This window comes from Salvelinus fontinalis, chromosome 4 (genome assembly GCF_029448725.1).
Source record: "Salvelinus fontinalis isolate EN_2023a chromosome 4, ASM2944872v1, whole genome shotgun sequence".
In the NCBI taxonomy this organism is placed as follows: Eukaryota; Metazoa; Chordata; class Actinopteri; order Salmoniformes; family Salmonidae; genus Salvelinus; species Salvelinus fontinalis.
The window spans coordinates 77254943-77275418 of NC_074668.1; the positions used below are offsets into that span (position 1 = coordinate 77254943).

At 43.5% G+C, this 20476-nt stretch overlaps 1 protein-coding gene across 1 annotated transcript in view; it reads right to left on the reverse strand.

Moving 5' to 3' along the window:
* Positions 1-325: 325 nt before the first annotated feature.
* LOC129854454 (Wilms tumor protein 1-interacting protein homolog) overlaps positions 326-20476 on the reverse strand; it is a 35133-nt gene continuing 14982 nt past the window's right edge. Inside the window, exons 2-8 of the mRNA XM_055921515.1 lie at positions 18220-18321; positions 11540-11607; positions 9677-9739; positions 9293-9423; positions 9081-9132; positions 8079-8147; positions 326-5866 (exon numbers count right to left, since the gene is read on the reverse strand). Coding sequence (XP_055777490.1) covers positions 5714-5866; positions 8079-8147; positions 9081-9132; positions 9293-9423; positions 9677-9739; positions 11540-11607; positions 18220-18321 — 638 coding nt within the window. The 3' untranslated portion in view covers positions 326-5713. The remainder of the gene's footprint in view (positions 5867-8078; positions 8148-9080; positions 9133-9292; positions 9424-9676; positions 9740-11539; positions 11608-18219; positions 18322-20476) is intronic.

Consider the following 20476-nt stretch of genomic DNA (forward strand, 5'->3'; position numbering starts at 1 on the left):
TCCTGGATCTTGGAACTGCTACTCACGCAGGTCCTGAATTTGTTTCAGACACGGTTAGTTTGCGTTTCACATGTGCTTAATAGCACAGATTAGGGTACCAAAAGCTCTAAGATCCATACAGTCATACTGTATGTGAAAGGACCCTAAATCTCCCAATCCCCCCAGTGTGATACTAATCTATCGCCCCCTTAAAACCAACAGTCTCTTTTAATATAGTTTTCTGAGCTGATCACCTCTCTGTGTTCTACCCTCTTCAATGTTGTTATCCAAGTTGATTTCAACATTCACGTTGATTCAAGAAAATGTTGACATCCACATTAATATAGAAGTGTTTGGAAACATATTATATTCTTATTTACAATTAAAGTGACTCCAAAATGACACAATACATTATTTACCATTCATTTCTATTGGGCACAAAATAATCTGAAACACAACCAAAACAAACAGCAAATGAATCCAACAAATTTGTTGTCACAAGGTTGATGTAGTCATTGTGTGCTAGAAATATGGGACCAAATACTAAACTTTTGACTTCTTCAATACACATACTGTATAAGTGAATTTGTCCCAATACTTTTGGTCCCATTAAATAGGGACTATGTACAAAAGAACTGTAATTTCTAAACGGTTCACCCGATATGGATGACAATACCTTTAAATTAAAGCTGACAGTCTGCACTTTAACCTCATAGTCATTGTATTATTTATATTTTATTTTATGCACTTTGAGATTTTTCATCTATAATGAAAAGTTCTTTACAAATGTAAAAGTATTATTACTTCTCTATAAACATCTAATCATGAGCATGACATGACCCAAATGAAGGAATACAAGTCATCTCAGAGAATCTCATGCTGCAATCACAGCAAATAGTGAATATTTTTTTTTTAAGTATCTGCTTATGTGATTATTTCTGACCTAATGTGATGCCAAAAGATCAATGATAAAATGTCAAGTGGGATGACACACACTTAACAACCTCAGAGACTGTCACAAAGAAAGATATATCAAACACCACTTCTTTGCAAACCAAATCTCCATAGGCCCAATGTGTGACTGTGTGGTATTTGTACAGTGTACTTGAGGGTCCTCCTCCAGGCGTGTGGTTATTGTGAGGTATTATAGAGCTGGGGGATTCATTCACTTAAGAGTTTAAGAGGAGCATTACAGTAATCATCCTACTTTATGCTCCAATTGGCACAAATCTGGTCCAACAGGACGTTAATTTAAGAGTCTTAAATCCTCTCACTTGTACAATAGGAAACCGTGGGGGTGCCATCTTCTTGTTCATCTAGACAGTTTGCTAATTTGATTCGGTTTATAATACCTGTAGTGTTATTTAAACCTGATTATAGACAGAAAACAAAGGGTAAATGAGCAGAAACAGACCCAGAGACGATTGTCTGTGTTAGATGCTTCTACCTCGTTTTATGATTCAGAACTTGTTGAGTGAGTTGATGGTCAACCCCAACTCATCATAACTAAAACTTAGTAACCATGACAAGCCCAGTAGTGTGGGTCTGGGGCTGTAAGTATCAAGCGTCTCAGAATAGGAGTGCTGATTTAGGATCTGTTTTGCTTATAGATCACAATGGGCAAATGGAAAATGATGTCAGCAATCGCAGTCTGAGATGCTTGATACATATGGCCTCTGATTCCAGTAAAGTGCAGATGGACTGTTTACTTCCAGAGCCAACAATACCCCAGAGACTGCCCTATCGGTGATGACTGTCAGGAGCAGAGCTATCATACTGTACATACCACGGTGGGGGCTGCTCTTTGCTCTGCTCTCTGAGGGATCCTCCATCACACCACTTGCTGGAGAGACTTGCGTGCGGGGATGTAATTACACACCACAATTGCAGTAGCTCTGATCTGACGATGATATCTTTCTAGAACAAACATCTCTGAGTACACAGAGGTAACTGGAAGGCATGAACAACAGCATGGGACTTTCATCTAGAGCTGGGATTTTTCATCTTTGTAAGCATCCATCTTCTCCACAGGGAGACAAGGCACGGCCACGGGAAAGTCAGTTGTCCATATCACTCCCAAGTTCAGGCTAAATCATTCCCATATCCTTCCCAGGTTTACCACATTTCGTTGTTGAATTATGTCCAATGGTAGCACTACATTACAACATGCAATAAAATGGTAATAACATGGTAATAGTATGGTAACAAGGTATTTGTGTTGTAGTTCAACAAAGTGCCATCATTTGGATAGAAATTATCATATGACTTCACATTCAACAACAAAAATACATCATCATTTGGTTTAAGTTAGCTACAAAACCACTTTATTTAAAAAGCAGATTATATAATCTACAGTTAAATGATACGTCCTGATTTTTAATACATTAAATAACTTTTGACTTTTTCATGTTTAGATAAATAAATCTAGTTTCCTTTTTTATGAACCATCTAGGTAATCAAACACTTATACAAAAGTGATACAAAAGTGATGTGACAGAGGTGTCATATGTGCTTATTGAAAACTACTGGTAGGAGAGAGAAGACTTCACTTTCAGAGTGATTTATGATGAAAGAATAACTAGCCTCTTTATGCACAGGTATGGGGAAACTAGCTGTGTGCTATGCAATAGAAATGGAATTGAAGTAGTATTTTTAAAAAGAGGTGTATTAAGACATCCTGAAAGGGGATCAACTCTTGTCAAGTTTAAAAATGTTCTGCTTTAATGAAAAATGATTTGAGATTGAAATTTGTGGGTCTTATTGTACTATTCAAACTACAGTTCAGAAAATGCCATTGCCTCATTCTTCAAGTATATTACACATTCCTTGACTAGGAGTCTCATCATACTATGCTGAGATTCAGTTTATCTACCATCAAAGGGAATTTCCCAGCAAAAACATGTACTCCATGAATACTAGCCTTTTCACTTTTGCAAATGTACAACTGGAAGCAGAGCAAAAAATAAACAACAGTTTGCCAAACATACACTAATAATTCCATTCCAAAGAATCTCATCGAGGGATACATCAGAAAGCACATGATGCCTGTCGGCCCCTCCTCTCCGTAATCTCTACGTCAGCCTCCTTGTCTGTTAGATTCAGTAGTATGAGAGGACAGTTCCTCTGACTAGGCTACTGTGAGCAGGTACTGGGTAGGCCTGAGTCAGAACCTTAACCCATCCTTTCTGTTGGAGAGAGATTGAGAGAGCATGGGTCGTTTTGTGGAGCTGGGTGGCCGTTGTCCTGCTCACTCAACAAGGTACATGCACCATGGCACTGCCACTGGTGCACACAGGACACACACACACACTTCTGTACACACTGAGTATACCAAACATTAAGTACACCTTCCTAATATTGAGTTACACCCCGTTTGCACTCAGAACAGCCTCAATTTGTCAGGGCATGGACTCTACAAGGTGTCAAAAGTGTTCCGCAGGGATGCTGGTCCATGTTGACTCCAATGCTTCCCACAGTTGTGTCAAGTTGGCTGGATGTCCTTTGGCTGGTGGACCATTCTTGATATACACGGGAAAAACCCAGCACCATTACAGTCTTTGACACAAACCGGTGCGCCTGACACCTACACCATAACCCGTTCAAAGGCACTTAAATATTTTATCTTGCCCATTCACCCTCTGAATGGCACATATACACAATCCATGTCTCAATTGTCTCAAGGCTTAAAAATCCAGTTTAACCTGTCTTCAACTACACTGATTGAAGTGGATTTAACAAGTGACATCACCTGGATTCACCTGGTCAGTCTATGTCATGGAAAGAGCAGTTCTTAATGTTTTGTACACTCAGTGTCTATAGACCAACAGACTAACACACACACACACACACAGACGCACACAACAACACAACCAGCGAGGGAAAACACGGGGGATGGATTCTCCAGAGACACGGTTTGGACCAGCAACTCCCACAACCAACCAGACAATCAGATCAACCAGTAGGTATGACACAGTAACGTCTGCATGAGGAGGATATGTGGGGACTCTCGCTGGTCAGACACTCACTTACTCAGTGCTACCATATGGGTCAAATAACCAGTGTGTGGAACTGTACATGTTAACAGGTCAGTGGATCGCATGACCAAGCAGAGCGACAACACAGGGGCCTCTAGGACGTGTCCTTGAGGAGAAATTAAACAACGGACCAATACCCTTCAGAGGACCGTTAAGACTGTGACAGCTCGTTTGGCCTCCGATTCCATTTGATAATAATGCAGCAAAAAAATACACTACACTTCTAGAATCTTATGTGGAAAATGTCTGCAAAATATATAGGCATGTATAAAAGACAATCTACGTGCTTCTAACTTTTTTTCTCATTATATAATCGTTGAGACACTTGTGAATCTCTCGAGGTCACGTCTTCTAAGACTGCTAAGTGGAATGAGTGCCAGCCCAGGCTAGCGCTGTGGCTACTGGCTCCTGACAGCACATGCGGTGCCACGAACATCCGCTATGCCAAGTAGCACTGGAGCAAAGGGATGGTACAGGAGAGTGTGTCACAGAGTCACATGAAGGAAAGGTACAGGAGAGTGTGTCACAGAGTCACGTGAAGGAAAGTTACAGGAGAGTGTGTCACAGAGTCACATGAAGGGATGGTACAGGAGAGTGTGTCACAGAGTCACGTGAAGGAAAGTTACAGGAGAGTGTGTCACAGAGTCACATGAAGGGATGGTACAGGAGAGTGTGTCACAGAGTCACATGAAGGGATGGTACAGGAGAGTGTGTCACAGAGTCACATGAAGGGATGGTACAGGAGAGTGTGTCACAGAGTCACGTGAAGGAAAGTTACAGGAGAGTGTGTCACAGAGTCACATGAAGGAAAGGTACAGGAGAGTGTGTCACAGAGTCACATGAAGGAAAGGTACAGGAGAGTGTGTCACAGAGTCACATGAAGGGATGGTACAGGAGAGTGTGTCACAGAGTCACATGAAGGGATGGTACAGGAGAGTGTGTCACAGAGTCACATGAAGGAGCTCGGGTTGTTGCTGGTAGACTCGGTACCCTTGCATAGCCAAAAGGAGCCGTAGCTAGCTGAACTGTGGCATTGTCACTGTCACCATGCGGTGAGGTTTCTCAGTGGAAGGCCACTCTGAAGGCGCAGCATGTCCAACCCTCTAACCCTGCCAGACAGTGCTGGAATGTTATGTAGCGGCCTGTTTCATGGCCTCCCAGCCTCCTGGCAGAGACGCTGTCCTGCTCTCTCTCTCTCTCTCTGACAGAGGAGCAGTAAATGCATCATGGCATTGGGCTTCAGTGCGAAGGAATGAAGAAAACAGAAAGGGAGGAAAAAAGAGATCGATGGAGAGAGGGATAGAGAGAGAGTGGCCCCCTCCCTCCATCCAGGCCAGTCCCCACTGTGATGAATGTGCAGGGGTCACGGTGCTGACGGCAGCCAGGGCATCTGGGTGGGCTGGGGCCTCGGCCTGCTTCACTGTTCACAGACCAAAAGGAGGAAGGAGGGAGCAAAAAACTGATGAGAGAGAGAGACGTGGACTCTCTCCCAGCCCGGTCTTGTGACTTGTCCATTGCCCTGTATATCTCCTCTCCCCAGGGCACGGCCGGAAAGTAGAGAGCGAAGTCTCCCAGGGTCTGTCTGTTCCGAAGTTCCCGGGATTCCGTGGGCGGGGGATTCCTTCTTCTTTGTTGTCTCAGGTCACCTGGGAGGCGGGTCAGCGGTGGGTTGGGGTTGGTTCCTCGCCAACCCTGCCCTCTCACAGCTCAGTGACGTGTAGTGGGTAGCTGGGGGGCGGGTGGGCGGGCACCGGGACCTTTAGCCTGCGGATGTGGCAGCCGTGACAGAGCAGGTGGCAATCCAGGGGGTAACAGCGGTGACCCTCCTCGTCGTTTAGCTGGAGGCCACAGTCCTACAACACCGAGGGAGAGAGATAGACTCAGTGAACTGCAGTAGCTGGACATTTGTGAAGGAAAATATTATATACACCCATCTAGGGTTGGGCGATATGACGATATATATCGTGTGATGATAGATAAACGTCTATCGCTTCATATTATGCTCTATCGTTTATTTCGTTGTGTCGCAAATCACACTCTTTACGGCAATATCTTTTGTCAATTGGACGACACTTTGCGTTCTTCCACACAGAAAAAATTGTAACACAAACAAACATGGAGGAGAGTGAACGTGACACAGAGCACAGAGACACGGAGCTCGTACCTAAAAGCGGGGCTACTTCGGTCGCATGGACGTCGTTTGGGTATGAAAAGTCTGACACAGACTAGAAAACCGTCCTCTGCAAAATATGCCTCAGGCCGGTCCCGACAACAGGCTCAAACACCACTAACCTCTTTTACCACCTACGCAAGAATCATGTGAAACAGTACGGAGAGAGTCTACAGATGAGACCCAAACAAGTACAGTCGAGTGCTCAAAACAAACCCCCGACTCAGACGTTGCAAGAGGCGTTTGCCCGCGGCACACCATGGCAAAGAATCACGAAGATGGAAGGAGATAACAGCTGCCGTTACAACTTACATCTGCAAAGACATGGCCCCAATTTACACGGTCGCGAAACAGGAGTTTCGTGAGTTGGTGCTAACACTTGACCCAAGGTACCAAATACAAATTGATATGTAACATGTATTAATGCCAAAATAACATGCAAAACAGGCAAGCCACCCAATATATATATATATTAGACCTATTTTTATTTTGTTTGCAACTATAGTTGAAGTGTATTCTATTTACCTTTTAAGATTTTATACATTTATATTTTAGTTGAAACTTTGCACAAAGGTTCTAAATAAAAGGAGAAATAATCAAATATGAGTAAGTACCTTTTATTTGTTGAGTATAATTCAAAATGTAAACAGAAATAGGCCTTTACATGTGGTCATTTAATATAAGCTATTTATTTATTACAGAAAATATGCTATATCATGATGTGCATCGTTATCAGGATATGAAATGACCTATATCGGGATATGAGATTTTGGCCCTATTGCCCAGCCCTACACCCATCCAATGCCTTTGAGCAGGTGCTGGATATCAAAACTATCCATATTTCAGATATGTAGTGTACTACCTTTTTCTACCTTTTCTACCTCTTGACTGATATGAGAGGCCGCTGGTGGGTATTCCTGTCAAGTTAACGAAGAGGCGGAGTAGCCTAGATTAGAGCGTTGGGCCAGTAACCAAAAGGTTGCTAGATCGAATCCCCGAGCTGACAAGGTAAAAATCTGTTGTTCTTCCCCTGAACAAGACAGTTAACCCACTGTTCCTAGGCCGTCATTGTAAATAAGAATTTGTTCTTAACTGAGTTGCCTAGTTAAATAAAAAAATAATAATTACATACGGGGCTCTTAACCATTTTTTAAAATATGTGATGAATTTTCCATCCACTGCCGACCTGGACTTTAGACCCCTGTAATGACTATCAACCCCACAGAGGCTGCTGAATGATTACCTATTGTCTACATAATACCTTTATCACTCACCTAGACGGGATATAAGCTATTCCCTGGAATGCGTGATAACGAAATGAGTCAACCAGCTTTTGCCATTAAACATGGAATTCTTGATCAAACTCACACACACTTAAAATCACACACTTTATTTGAGCCCTGGTTACAATGACTCACACTTGACAGAGCTATCATTAAACTGCTGTGTTAATGAATGCACTGTCAGGAATTTAATTTGGCAGACTTGACTAATTACTTTGATTACACTGAGGTTTGTAGGTCACGTGGGATGATTTCCTGTACATGTGTCTGAGTCAGTAAGTGGTCTGAACGGTCTCTCAGAGTGCTGAGATTCCAGGGTAGTCAAACAACAACCCCTGGTCTGATGTCCAGTTGAGTCCAGCGCAATCACCCTACCCTCTCCTCTCCCACAGCTCAACTCTGGAATGTGCCTGGACAATGAGTCACCACAATGGTTTGCCCCTCACTCAGGTTCAGTTTGTGTGTGTAGTGCACACACCCACAGCAACATAGACCCACACTGCCATAGCATTTACACTAAAATGGATTAATGATCATAGTCAATGTGCTGGCTACGTTCAAAACATAAATAAGACAAGACACACAAACAGGGTGGTAATGACATTGTCTCACCTCGCAGTGATAGCACTCCACATGGTAGTCCTTGTCCATGGACACCACCCGGATGGTCTCCTCAGAGCCCTGTTAGGAAACACACACAGTCAGTCAGACCCTCCCGTTTCCACTACTCCACTGGCACCAACAATCAGAGCTGAATATTAAGAGAGTTGGGTCAGAACGGACGCCATGGGTTTTTAGAACGGATGCCACATTAGTGCCTTTATTCTCAAAATTTGGGAGTTGTAACAATACGAGAGCGCCTCCGACAATTCCCTATGAAATGACCCTCTGGAAACAAGCAAAACAGAGCAGCGAATTTAACAGACGTTTTTATTGATTATCTTTCGGGATAATCCACATTTCAACAAAGTGAAAAATGAGCACAGAGGAAGACAGAAAACAGTGTAAATAAAATTATATTAGCTTGTCTCAAAATGTATTAATATAGCCAAGGCCAAGGTGTATCCACGTAGGTTCTGTGTTGTGGTGTCAACTAATTGCTCATCTGCCTTCACTGCACATCTTCATAGATTTGGAAAACTATCAGAAATAAACAGCACAGCGCGGAAGCGCCAATTATCACTTAGCAACGGCTATGGAGGAGAAAATGGCAATCTCGGGCAACCCTCGACAGTATATACTAGCCTCCCGGGTGGCGCAGTGGTCTAGGGCACTGCATCGCAGTGTTAGCTGCGCCACCAGAGTCTCTGGGTTCGCGCCCAGGCTGGGCTGGGTTCGCGCCCAGGCTGGGCTGGGTTCGCGCCCAGGCTCTGTCGCAGCTGGCCGCAACCGGGAGGTCCGTGGGGCGACGCACAATTGGCATAGCATCGTTAGGGAGGGTTTGGCCGGTAGGGATATCCTTGTCTCAGTATGTAAAAATGTAATAAAAATGTATGGAAGTCGCTCTGGATAAGAGCGTCTGCTAAATGACAAAAATGTAAATATACTATATATGACTCTGACAACTAGTGACAGGAGATAAGAGGATACAAGCAGTCATTGGCTCATCATTACCTGAGCAGGGAGGATTGGTTGGTTGCATGAGGCACATTTTGGGGCAAAGACCCTGTGGGGGAAACAGAGTAGAAGTTAAGTCTTGGTACATGCTGTATAATTCATATCAGTTTCAGCACAAACCAGGATTTAAAGAGTACTGTGGAATGAAGAAACTCTTGCATGCTGACTTCATCACGTTGGCATTATCTATGAGAGACAGATGTCCTTACGTGTGGTAGTCTTTAACACAGTAGATGTTGTTCTCCACGTCCACAGTGAAAGGCACTCCGTCCAGACCCTCTGTGCAGACCACACAGCGGAAGCAGCCAGGGTGGTAGGACTTGCCCAGTGCCTGCAGGATCTACACACACACGCACACACACAGAGATAACAGTAAGGCTAGAGATTGAGGCCTCTCAGTAGGAGTCAATCACACCAGCCCGTTGGCATTCAGATACAGAAGCAAAACTAAACTAGGAGGTATGATGCCACATGTCAAGAAGAGATACATTACTGCTGAAGAGAAATCCCAGAGAGGGACAGGCATACTGTTCTGCTGATTGTCTTGTATCCCTATCTAGCAGGCCCTCCTACAGTATTAGGTTATTTCTTACCATTTCCATGATGAGGTGACCACATACAAAGCACTTCTCTGCTGTCTGCTGAAAGCCAGAGTACTGTGGGAGATAAAAAAAGAGACTTATCACTGGGCTTGTTAATATTCTAACATGTAGCAATGGAAACTGTTACATGGTGACTGTTAACTGTGTATGGTTGAGACTTGGGAGTGCAGCATTACAAAAGAGAGGATGGCTAAATTTGACACCTTTAAGTGTTTGAGACAGGGTTGGGGTTAATTCCACAAACTAAATTCTAATTTCCTTCTCCCTGTAAATTCAATTAAATCCGTTTTAATTGTATGTCAGTCTTTGAATTCAAAGATAATTCAATTCCTCTCAATTCCAATGTTAAGTCAATTCCAATAATTCAATTCCCTGAACAATTCCACAAATATTCAATTCCATTTCAATTCAAACAGTTCAAATAGTCTAATTCCAAGTCAATTCCAATTTAATTTGAACTGATTTCAATGTAAATTCTCCACTTCTTAAGTGATTTCAAGAATTTAATTGGAATTTCAAATTCAATTGGAATTGACCCCAACCCTGGTTTGAGAACCCCTAACACTATGACCAAAATGTAAATGTAGGGAACCAGAGTACAGCCTAAATGACACCATCTATAGGGGGTGCTGCTGCTCTCTTTATATTGATGTGAAAGGAGTTGGTCCTTTTTCCTTTGTCTCCTCTCTTTGTTGAGATGTATATGAGAGACCAGTGGCATTGCTGTAACAATACTGTCCTAAACCAAACCCATCAGAGCACTCTACTAACAGGAGAGCACACATCCAGTCCTCAGCTCTCTACTATTGGTCGTCTCCTAAAGTCTGGACCAGTCACACAAACACAAGGAGATGTACTCGAACTCGAGGTAAGACATGTGTAACTTGAACATAAGATATCACATTGAAGTCAATGAGGGATTTAAATGTGAGTTATACATGTATTACCATTGTTATGTTTGTCCCATAGTGACCATCTGCAAAGCACATGACCCTGGGGTCATGACCTGATGAGAGGAGGGTAATGGTGGGACAGGGGCAGCAGGTGGAGATGGGGTGGTGAAGGGTGCATGGGGAGGGTGACTCCAGATTTCCACTTTAACCCCCCAAGACAGACCATCTGCCCCGATGACAGGGCAGAGCTGGTGGTCAATACTCTGAGGAAGCTAGGGACTTTATCACATCCACCATCTGATCTCTTTGGGGTCTATTCTTTACATCTACAGTATGACGAGACCCAATACCACTCTTAGCACTCATCCTCTCCTCTTGAAAGTCTGTTTTAGGGGCCAATGGGCAATGTCTATGTGTAATGCAGTGAATGCAGTGTAAGTAAATGGCAACCTAACAACCTAATTCAGTAGTAATAAGGTCTGTATCTTTTTGGAAGACAAAAACGACTCTATAAAACACCTGGTTCCCATTGATTATAGATTGACGGACGTCTATAAGAGATCAATACAATGTGTCCAACCTGGGCAGATGGATACATCATACAGGAGGCAGTCTGAGGCCTGCAGCTGCCCACAGCCACTAGCCTCCCTCTATAATTCTAAGTGCTGGGGAGTAATTGGATGAGAGCAGTGGGGTAATTGTGCTCCTTGGGGACATTTGGGGGAAATTAGTGGGAATTGGAGGGGTTGTGCTTAACTTTAATTGTAGCAGTGAAACATCTGTTTCCTCTGGAGGGTTTTAGAATGTGCAACCGCTCCTCTCCCAAGTCTGTCATCGAGGGGTGAGTGTGTATGAAGGACATGGAGAACTCAACCTCTGAACATCTGCATAATGAACATAACATAAACATAAATGCATGTGCATTAGGACGCACGCAGGGACAACATATGTTGTAACTCACCAGGAAGTCCTCTTCACAGTAGACCTTGCCGTGGACGTTGTAGAAAGCTTTCCCTCTCAGCCTCCTCCCTGAAGAAGAGAAGTAAGTGTGTGAGCTGGGATATAGAAGTGTTCCTGTATCAGACTCTGTCAAAGTGAAAACTGTAAAAGTGTAGCTACGTATGTGATTTTACCCAACCCGTAGGCTATAAGAAAGTTCAAACATCAAGGAAATAGTGATTCCAGCCTTTTGAACAATGCTGAAATGCTCCAGGGGTTCTCCTGATGATATTTGAAATACATTATCCAAAACGGCATTGTTGAGAATAAACAGAAATGGGAGTTGACTTTCTGCCTCCTACTCCCCTGACTCCTCTCTGTTCCATTAAAGCCACAACAATAACAGATGTTAACAGGAAACACCAGTGACCAAAGCAGATGATAGTAACATAATGTAGGTTTACTCGTTTGAGGTCCACACTACTGTTTCAATACTCTGGTCATCCATTGATCCCCACGGGACTCCTTCTACTTAGAACCAGCAAACAATCAATACAGCCCCATCATCCAGACCAGGCCTAAACTGCTTTACGAACTCCCCCTCCTCCTCCTCACCCCTACCCCTGCCATTGTGTACAGCTCACACACACTCACACGCACCACCACAGCCCAAATATAGGAGCCTGAGCAAAGGATTTCCCCATGTCTGGTACTAACAGGCAGTCCCTCCCCAAAGTCACCATTTTGGGGCTCCATGAGCACAGTAGCACTAAATTCCACAGGATAAAAGGGAATTCCACCTAAAAGGAAAGATCTCCTCAATGCTCACTCCCACTGGCCCTGGCCTTTGCGCCCCCTGCGATGCTTCTCTTAATGCATGCCCATTCAAATACACTAAATGGCAGCAGCAGTCTTCTCTTTCTGGCAATGCAGTGACTTCAACCCAGCCCAGCCTGGCAGACAGAACGCATAGAGCTCATAAATCTGCAGGATTAGTCAGATTTAATTGCCGTCCTGAGCTGCCATTGATTTTATGGGTGTCCTGGCTTGGGAAAGACATGTCCCCCTTTTTACACCCAAATGAATGCAATCACTGTATTTCACACACAGTGTCACATTGCTGGGAGATAGCAATACATTAACACCCACATAAATGGCTATAGCAGCCGAAGAATGCTGTTCACACAATAGGTGAGACTTAAGACTGAAAGCGAGGAACTATTAGCATTTAGAGTTGGAGGCTGGATGAGAGAGAAAAAACATATTTCATGTTGACTACAAAGGAGGAGCTCTTTTAATTCAGAGTGACTAAACTTATAAAAACCATTACATTCAAATCAACAACACACCAGTGAGCCGGAGCTGGGGCATGTTGCTGTGTGTCTGTCTGGTGACCTTTGCTCTGGCGAGTGCATCTGGAAGGTGAAACACAAAGCCCTCGGCGCTCGCTGACTGTGGTGCTCTGCTAAGGGAGCGGGCTGCCTGAGCAAACGGGGACATTCTTTCTGCCTGAGGTCACTAGTTGGTCCCATTCAACCCCCCCCCCCCCCCCCCTCCCTCATAGAGAGGGGGAGGGCTCCCTGCCTCCCTCTCTCTCCCTCTAGCCTTTGTCACAGGAGAGGAAAGTGCTGGGCTGGCTGCAGTGGGCTGGGGCTCAGGGCTCCTCTCCTCTTCTCCTCAGCTCACAGCCCCTGAGCACGGTGGGACATGTGACATTTTCCATGGAGTTCAGGACCAAATGGCTCCCTGATTGGGATTTCACACTCAAGATACTGTACTTAGTTTTTACAGCTCCAACATTGGTTTCCCATGACTCAGTGCTGTGTTTCACAGACATGCACATAAAGGGCCATGCATCTTGAAATAATGGGAGCGATTCTCTCAGCTAGATATTTAACCCATCAGAAATCATTTTAGAGCACTACAACAAACTGCAGTGAACTGGTCAAATAAAATAATTATCTGAGGAAAAATAAAATCCTTAGTGAGTCATACTGCAGCAATCAAAGTTTTGTGATCATGTGGTCAGTGTGGTAGATGGATGGATGCCTGGTTGCGGTAGCCTGGTGGCGGTACTGTAGCACTGCTGACTGCTACTCCTGGTGCCAACCAGCCCGGCATCTGGACATGTCATTGGACCTGTGTCATTTATAAAATCCCTATGCTACTATGTTGACTTTTAATGACCTGACTGTTGGCCATAGGCAACTCTTTTTTTAAACTATAGTTGCTAAGCCAAGACATGAGATCACAATAAATACTGAATGAATATCTCCTTATGTAAATAATCTGAATAATGCCCTAGATTACCATCTTTTAAATGTTCAGTATCCCCATATTCTTCCTGTAGGGGGGAAACATCAAGCATGTTGCACCCTCTCAGTTTCTACCCCACCCACCCTCCCCTCTCCTTTCCTCCCACTCTCTCCTCTCAGAACAAGTGGGCCTTTATCACCTGCAGGCAGGCAGTGGGGATCTGAGGGGGAGGAGGCAGAGAGGGAGAGGCGGAGGGAGGACCTGCCCAGTGCCGTGGTAAGTAAAAGAAGGATGCTGGAGGTAGTGACTCACTCAGATTGCTTGGGACTTCAGACAGGAATGTTTCGATCCCGGCAACGTGAGCATGTGCTGACCTGCTGCTGCTTCCAAATAGTTTTTAAGTAAGTCTCTCTTTAAAGAGAACAGCCAAGTTAAGACACCAACAGAGCCACAAGCACATCTCTCAAATAGAAAACCCAGAAGCTACAGAATCTCCCAGTCTCTCTAATATCATTAACCTTTCTAGGACACAAGTTCCGCTAGCGGAACCCCTCGACAACATTCCACTGAAAAGGCAGCGCGGGAAATAAAAAAATATTTTTTAGAGATATGTAACTTTCACAAATTAACAAGTCCAATACAGCAAATGAAAGATAAACATCTTGTTAATCTACCCATCGTGTCCGATTTAAAAAATGCTTTACAGCGAAAAAAAAACATATGATTATGTTAGACCACCACCAAGTCCAAAAAACACAGCCATTTTCCCAGCCAAAGATAGGAGTCACAAAAAGCAGAAATAGAGATATAATTAATCACTAACCTTTGATGATCTTCATCAGATGACACTCATAGGACATCATGTTACACAATACATTTATGTTTTGTTCGATAATGTGCATATTTATATCCAAAAATCTCAGTTTACATTGGTGCCATGTTCAGAAATGCCTCCAAAATAGCCGGAGAAATTGCAGAGAGCCACATCAAATAACAGAAATACTCATCATAAACTTTGATGAAAGATACATGTTTTACATATAATTAAAGATACACTTGTTCTTAATGCAACCGCTGTGTCAGATTTCAAAAAAACTTTACGGAAAAAGCACAATTGTAACGGTCGTAGGGATTGGACCAAAGCGCAGCGTGATAGTTTGACATAATGATGTTTATTAAAGTAAAGACGAAAACCGAAAACACTTCAACAAACTACAAAATAACAAACGAACGTAGACAGACCTGAACTATGAGAACTTACATATAGCACGAAGAACGCACGAACAGGTACAGCCTACAACAAACGAACGAACAAACCGAAACAGTCCCGTGTGGTGCAACATACACAGACACGGAAGACAACCACCCACAAACAAACAGTGTGAACAGCCTACCTTTATATGGTTCTCAATCAGAGGAAACGTCAAACACCTGTCCCTGATTGAGAACCATATAAGGCTAATTACAAACGACCTAAACATAGAAACACATAACATAGAATGCCCACCCCAACTCACGCCCTGACCAACTAAACACATACCAAAACAAGAGAAAACAGGTCAGGAACGTGACAACAATATTCAATAATCTGAGACGGCGCTCAGATAGAAACAACATTTCTCCGCCATGTTGGAGTCAACAGAAATACGAAATTACATTATAAATGTTCCCTTACCTTTGATGATCTTCATCAGAATGCACTCCCAGGAATCCTAGTTCCACAATAAATTGTTGTTTTGTTCGATAATGTCCATTATCTATATCCAAGTAGCTACTTTTGTAAGCACGTTTAGTACACATATCCAAACGCTCGTGCAGGTCCAGGCGAACTTCGGACGAAAACTTCAAAACGTTATATTACAGGTCGAATAAACTTGTCAAACTAAGTATAGAATCAATCTTTAGGATGCTGTTATCATAAATATTCAATAACGTTCCAACCGGAGAATTCCTTTGTGTCTATAGAAGTAATGGAACGCAAGTCGATATCATGTGGAATGCACGTGTCCAGGACCTGGCTCTCTGCCAGACCACTGACTCAAACAGCTCCCATCCGGCTCAACATCACAGTAGAAGCTTCATTCAACATTCTACAGACTGTTGACATCTAGTGGAAGCCGTAGGAAGTGCAAACAGATACATATCCCACTGGGATTTCTATAGGCGATGAGTTGAAAATCGACTAGCCTCAGAATTCCCACTCCCTGTTTGGATTTTTTCTCAGGTTTTTGCCTGCCATATGAGTTCTGTTATACTCACAGACATCATTCAAATAGTTTTAGTAACTTCAGAGTGTTTTCTATCCAATAGTAATAATAATATGCATATATTAGCATCTGGGACAGAGTAGGAGGCAGTTCACTCTGGGCACGCTATTCATCCAAAGTGAAAAAACCATGACCCACTCAGTCTCTCAGAAACTCCCCCACAACTAAATCACAGTGAAAGTCATGATCAAGTAGTCGAACCATCGCCAAAGGCAGCATGGGTTACACTACCAAGTTTTTGTACATAATTTAAAACCTTGGCCAGATCCCACAATTTACACTCAGATGAGGGAGTAGCATAGTAATAGAATGACTAGATTGTATTTGTATGGGGAGTAGCCAGGCTAACTCTACTTAGTGCAGCCATCTACCATACCCCAGCCAGATCCCCATAGCAGACAGCACAACATTGAGATGTGTGCCCTGTGCCAGCCAGCCAGTCAGGTGCAGCTGGTGAATGACTGAGGAAACCACAATGCATCATAAACAGGTTTCAGAAATACAAGGCCCGTGGCTGTTTTCTCCTGGCTGGTGTGAGAGGCACTAGCAGGATGTGTTACAGTAACACAGATGTAACTAGTTAATCACTAGCGTGCCCCATTATAGGCATGGATACATGTGAGCTAGCAGACAAAAGGCATGTGGAAGGAGGAAGTGGGTGGTGATCCAGTCAGGAGCTGGGCGTCAACACCAGTACAGGAAATAAACAGGAGACTGGTCACAGAGGTATGTCTTATGACTGTATAGTTGAGACGAGTAAATAATGAGGAGTGTGTGTGGGTATGTTTGGGCGGGTGGGGGGTGTTTGTGTGTGTGCGTGCGTGATGTGTGAGCGTATAATTACTCGCGCACACATTTTTCTGTGTGTGTGTGTGTGTTTATCAGTGTGTGTGTGTTTATGTGTGTGCTGTTTGCTCAGAGCCCATGCCAGGCCGGCCCCCTCTGATAAGCAGGCCTGGTACACTTTGTGACTGTCTGATTGAGGTCCTCATGGGAAGGCCGGCTGAAGTGGAGGGGGGTAGTTTGCATTCCTGGCCATTTCATGAAAAAAGGGTGCAACCATAGGAGCAAGCCAAGAGGAGGCCTCAATTATGCATGGTTAAACAAAGCCCAAGGCTACCAGCCAGCAATGTCTCAGAGAACTGAACTCTCTCTGCTATGGAGCTCCTGACTCTTACAGAATAACATTTGTGGCATTTTAGTCAAAAAGTAAAAGAAAAACAGTTTGTCAACAAATAAGTTGATACATCATTAGGTGTGTCTTAAGATCTACAGGCACTTTAAAACTAAACTTCTAAGATGTGTTGAAAACACTCTTAAAAAAGCAAACATTCCCATTTATAAGCGACCCAATAATACATCGCAGAGTTTACGTTAGGAATAAACCATCGCAAGAGTCAAGATGGGCCTGTTATCATCTATATACAGAGACCACTAGAATAGGAAGGGGAAGACCTGCCTCACTTCTGGATAGATTTCACCAAACTAATTTAAATTCTGAATAACAGAGAAGTGTAGATTCTCTTTTTCTGTACTGTGTAAACCACTATAGATGGGCAATAATGTCTGACCAATGGAAACAGACTACAGTATATCTCTCTGGTCTGACTCAAGTACACTTTTCAAAGCAGGTCAAAAGGAATCTGTAGAGAAACCTCAGGATTAGAGACACTGCCCCTCATTCTTCAACCACACAATACATCTGAAAGTATATGTATTCAATTACATGTCAATTATATGCATTTCTTCCAAAGCCAAGGGATCAGCATCCATGTACATCAGTGCATGAATGAAAGCAACCTTGCTCCAAACTCTCTCCGACTTCACCCTCGTCTCCACTTGAAACTAGAGAGGACAATTGGAGTCAGGTGACAGGGCAGCACTACACACACAAATACACACACGCGCACGCACACGCACGTATACACACAATATGCATAAACAATTTTTTTTCAGGTTGACTGCAGATTCAACATCCGTCTCTACAACCCACTCGTTCCAATATATCATCCGTGTTCCTGTCAAATAGAGATCAGAGCATTCTGCTGATAACTCCCAAAGACACTCTGGCAACCAACATCAATATTGTGCTAAGAAATTAAAATACAGGACATCTGTGATGCCAGCCAATGATGCAGGTGCTGAGTAGGAGTAGTGGACAAAGGCTATATACACCTACCACAGGAGCAACAGGTGAAGCAGTTGGTATGGTACAGATTCCCCATGGCCTGACAGGCTTGGCTGGCTCCATACACACCCTTCCCACACTTGATACATATACCTGGAGGAGGGAAGAGACACAGGTTAACATCTGTAGACATAATCATCATTATTTTACATTGACATTTTAGTCATTAGGCAGAGCAACTTACAGGCTGACCACACCGCTCGCGTATGTGAGCGTTGCAAAATAAATGTTAAAATCTATGTTATTCAATTATTGCACCCAAACTGCTTGCACGCGCCAACGAGCGTCTGCGTTGCCAAGGGATAAAATAGAAATCAGTTATATTTCTGACACAGATCACGCTGAAAGTCCTGCCTCTCCCATCTCCTCATTGGTTTATAGAAGCAGGTACCCACGTGCCATCTCCTCATTGGTTATACCCACATGGGTGACAAAGACGAACGAGGTCAGTGGCAGTAATGCACCTAATTTATGAAAGTTGCCAATCGCAATATAAAGTCAAGAGAAGAACATGAAGGAAGGAAGATAGATGACTAGAAACGATTCAGTTGACCGTTTTATGTGTGGATTAATTGTCGGAGTAAAGGATCTTGTGCATTTCAGGTAAAATAACAACTCAATGTTTATATCATTTTACATTTACATTTTAGTCATTTAGCAGACGCTCTTATCCAGAGCGACTTACAGTAGAGTGCATACATTTTTTTTACATACTGAGACAAGGATATCCCTACCGGCCAAACCCTCCCTAACCCGGACGACGCTATGCCAATTGTGCGTCGCCCCACGGACCTCCCGGTTGCGGCCGGCTGCGACAGAGCCTGGGCGCGAACCCAGCCCAGCCTGGGCGCGAACCCAGAGACTCTAGACCACTGCGCCACCCGGGAGGCTATATATATCCCAGGACAAATTAGCTAGCAACAGCAAGCTAGCTAAATAGGACAAATTAGCTAGCAAGTGCAAGCTAACTAGCTACATTGACATAAATGTTTAATGCTTTTCGACCTGTCCCCAAATTAATATAATTGGTTCAGAGTTTGTTTTGATATTTTAACCTGCGTGTCGTGATTGCGTTTGGTGTGGGCGGACAAAATACATTTATGCACGATGGAGCACGCGCGCAGCCGGTTTGGGTTCCGTGTTACAGGAAAAATTAGGGTTAAGTGCCTTGCTCAAGGACACATTGACAGATGTTTCACCTAATCGGCACGGGGATTCGAACCAGCAACTTTTCGGTTACTGGCCCAACATTCTTAACCGCTAGGCTACCTGCCAACCATTATCATCAACATATTAAATCTGAATCCTACTTAAGCTTTCATACAGCAGTAAAGTACACGTCATTGTAACTGCTTTAGCTAGTAACTTCCATGTTCCATCAATGATCTATAAAGGGTGTATATACAGTACTTGGACCAAACTAATGCGTCTCTGTGAGGTTCATTGATCTATGTTGTATCTAAATTAAAAATACATTAACCAGAGGTGTTAGGGGTTGGCAGGAAGCATTCTCTTAATGTGGCACAATAACAAAAGTGATTCAGCAAAAGTTAGTGGGCTATGTCCCAATGGACGACCACTGACCTGGAAACACTAGACAATTTAGAGGAAAAAAAGGTGATTTACCCACAGGTATGGACTACAAACTTTCATCTATGTGGTTCTTTTTAGGTTGATGGTAAACCCTTATTAAGGAAGGAGAGAAGGAAGGCACCCAGCCGGTGACAACTATTTGGACATAGCATTGGACTAATGATTCCCCTGCTTTCCTCTCACGCACAAGATGGCCTCCGCCGGGGTCACATTCCACAGCGAGTGCAGGGTCAAAGCCTGGGTAGGGTGAGTCCAGGGTCACTACGCCTACAGGACACAACATCCCTACAGGGGGCTGACCCCCCCAACTTCCTCCCATGATGACAGTAATGAAGAAAGAGTGTCATCATCTAGTCCTCTCTCTAACAATTTATTCTGACAGTATTTCAAGGCAATGATACTTTCTAGAGCCAGGCCAATTTAAAATATGTGCTGGACTTATACTGCTATAGATGCAGGATGTCTCTTTGACAGGTCTTAACCCCTTAGATTCATAATTGGCCTATATAGATAGGGCTAATATGGAAAGCATATGCGCAACCATGGTAGCAATTAAAAGGGAACATTTAGGAGATTATGGGGAAATTATTAGACTAAAGATGAGGACACGACAGCTCACCTGACAAGACTGAATCCAAACATCACACTGTTGACA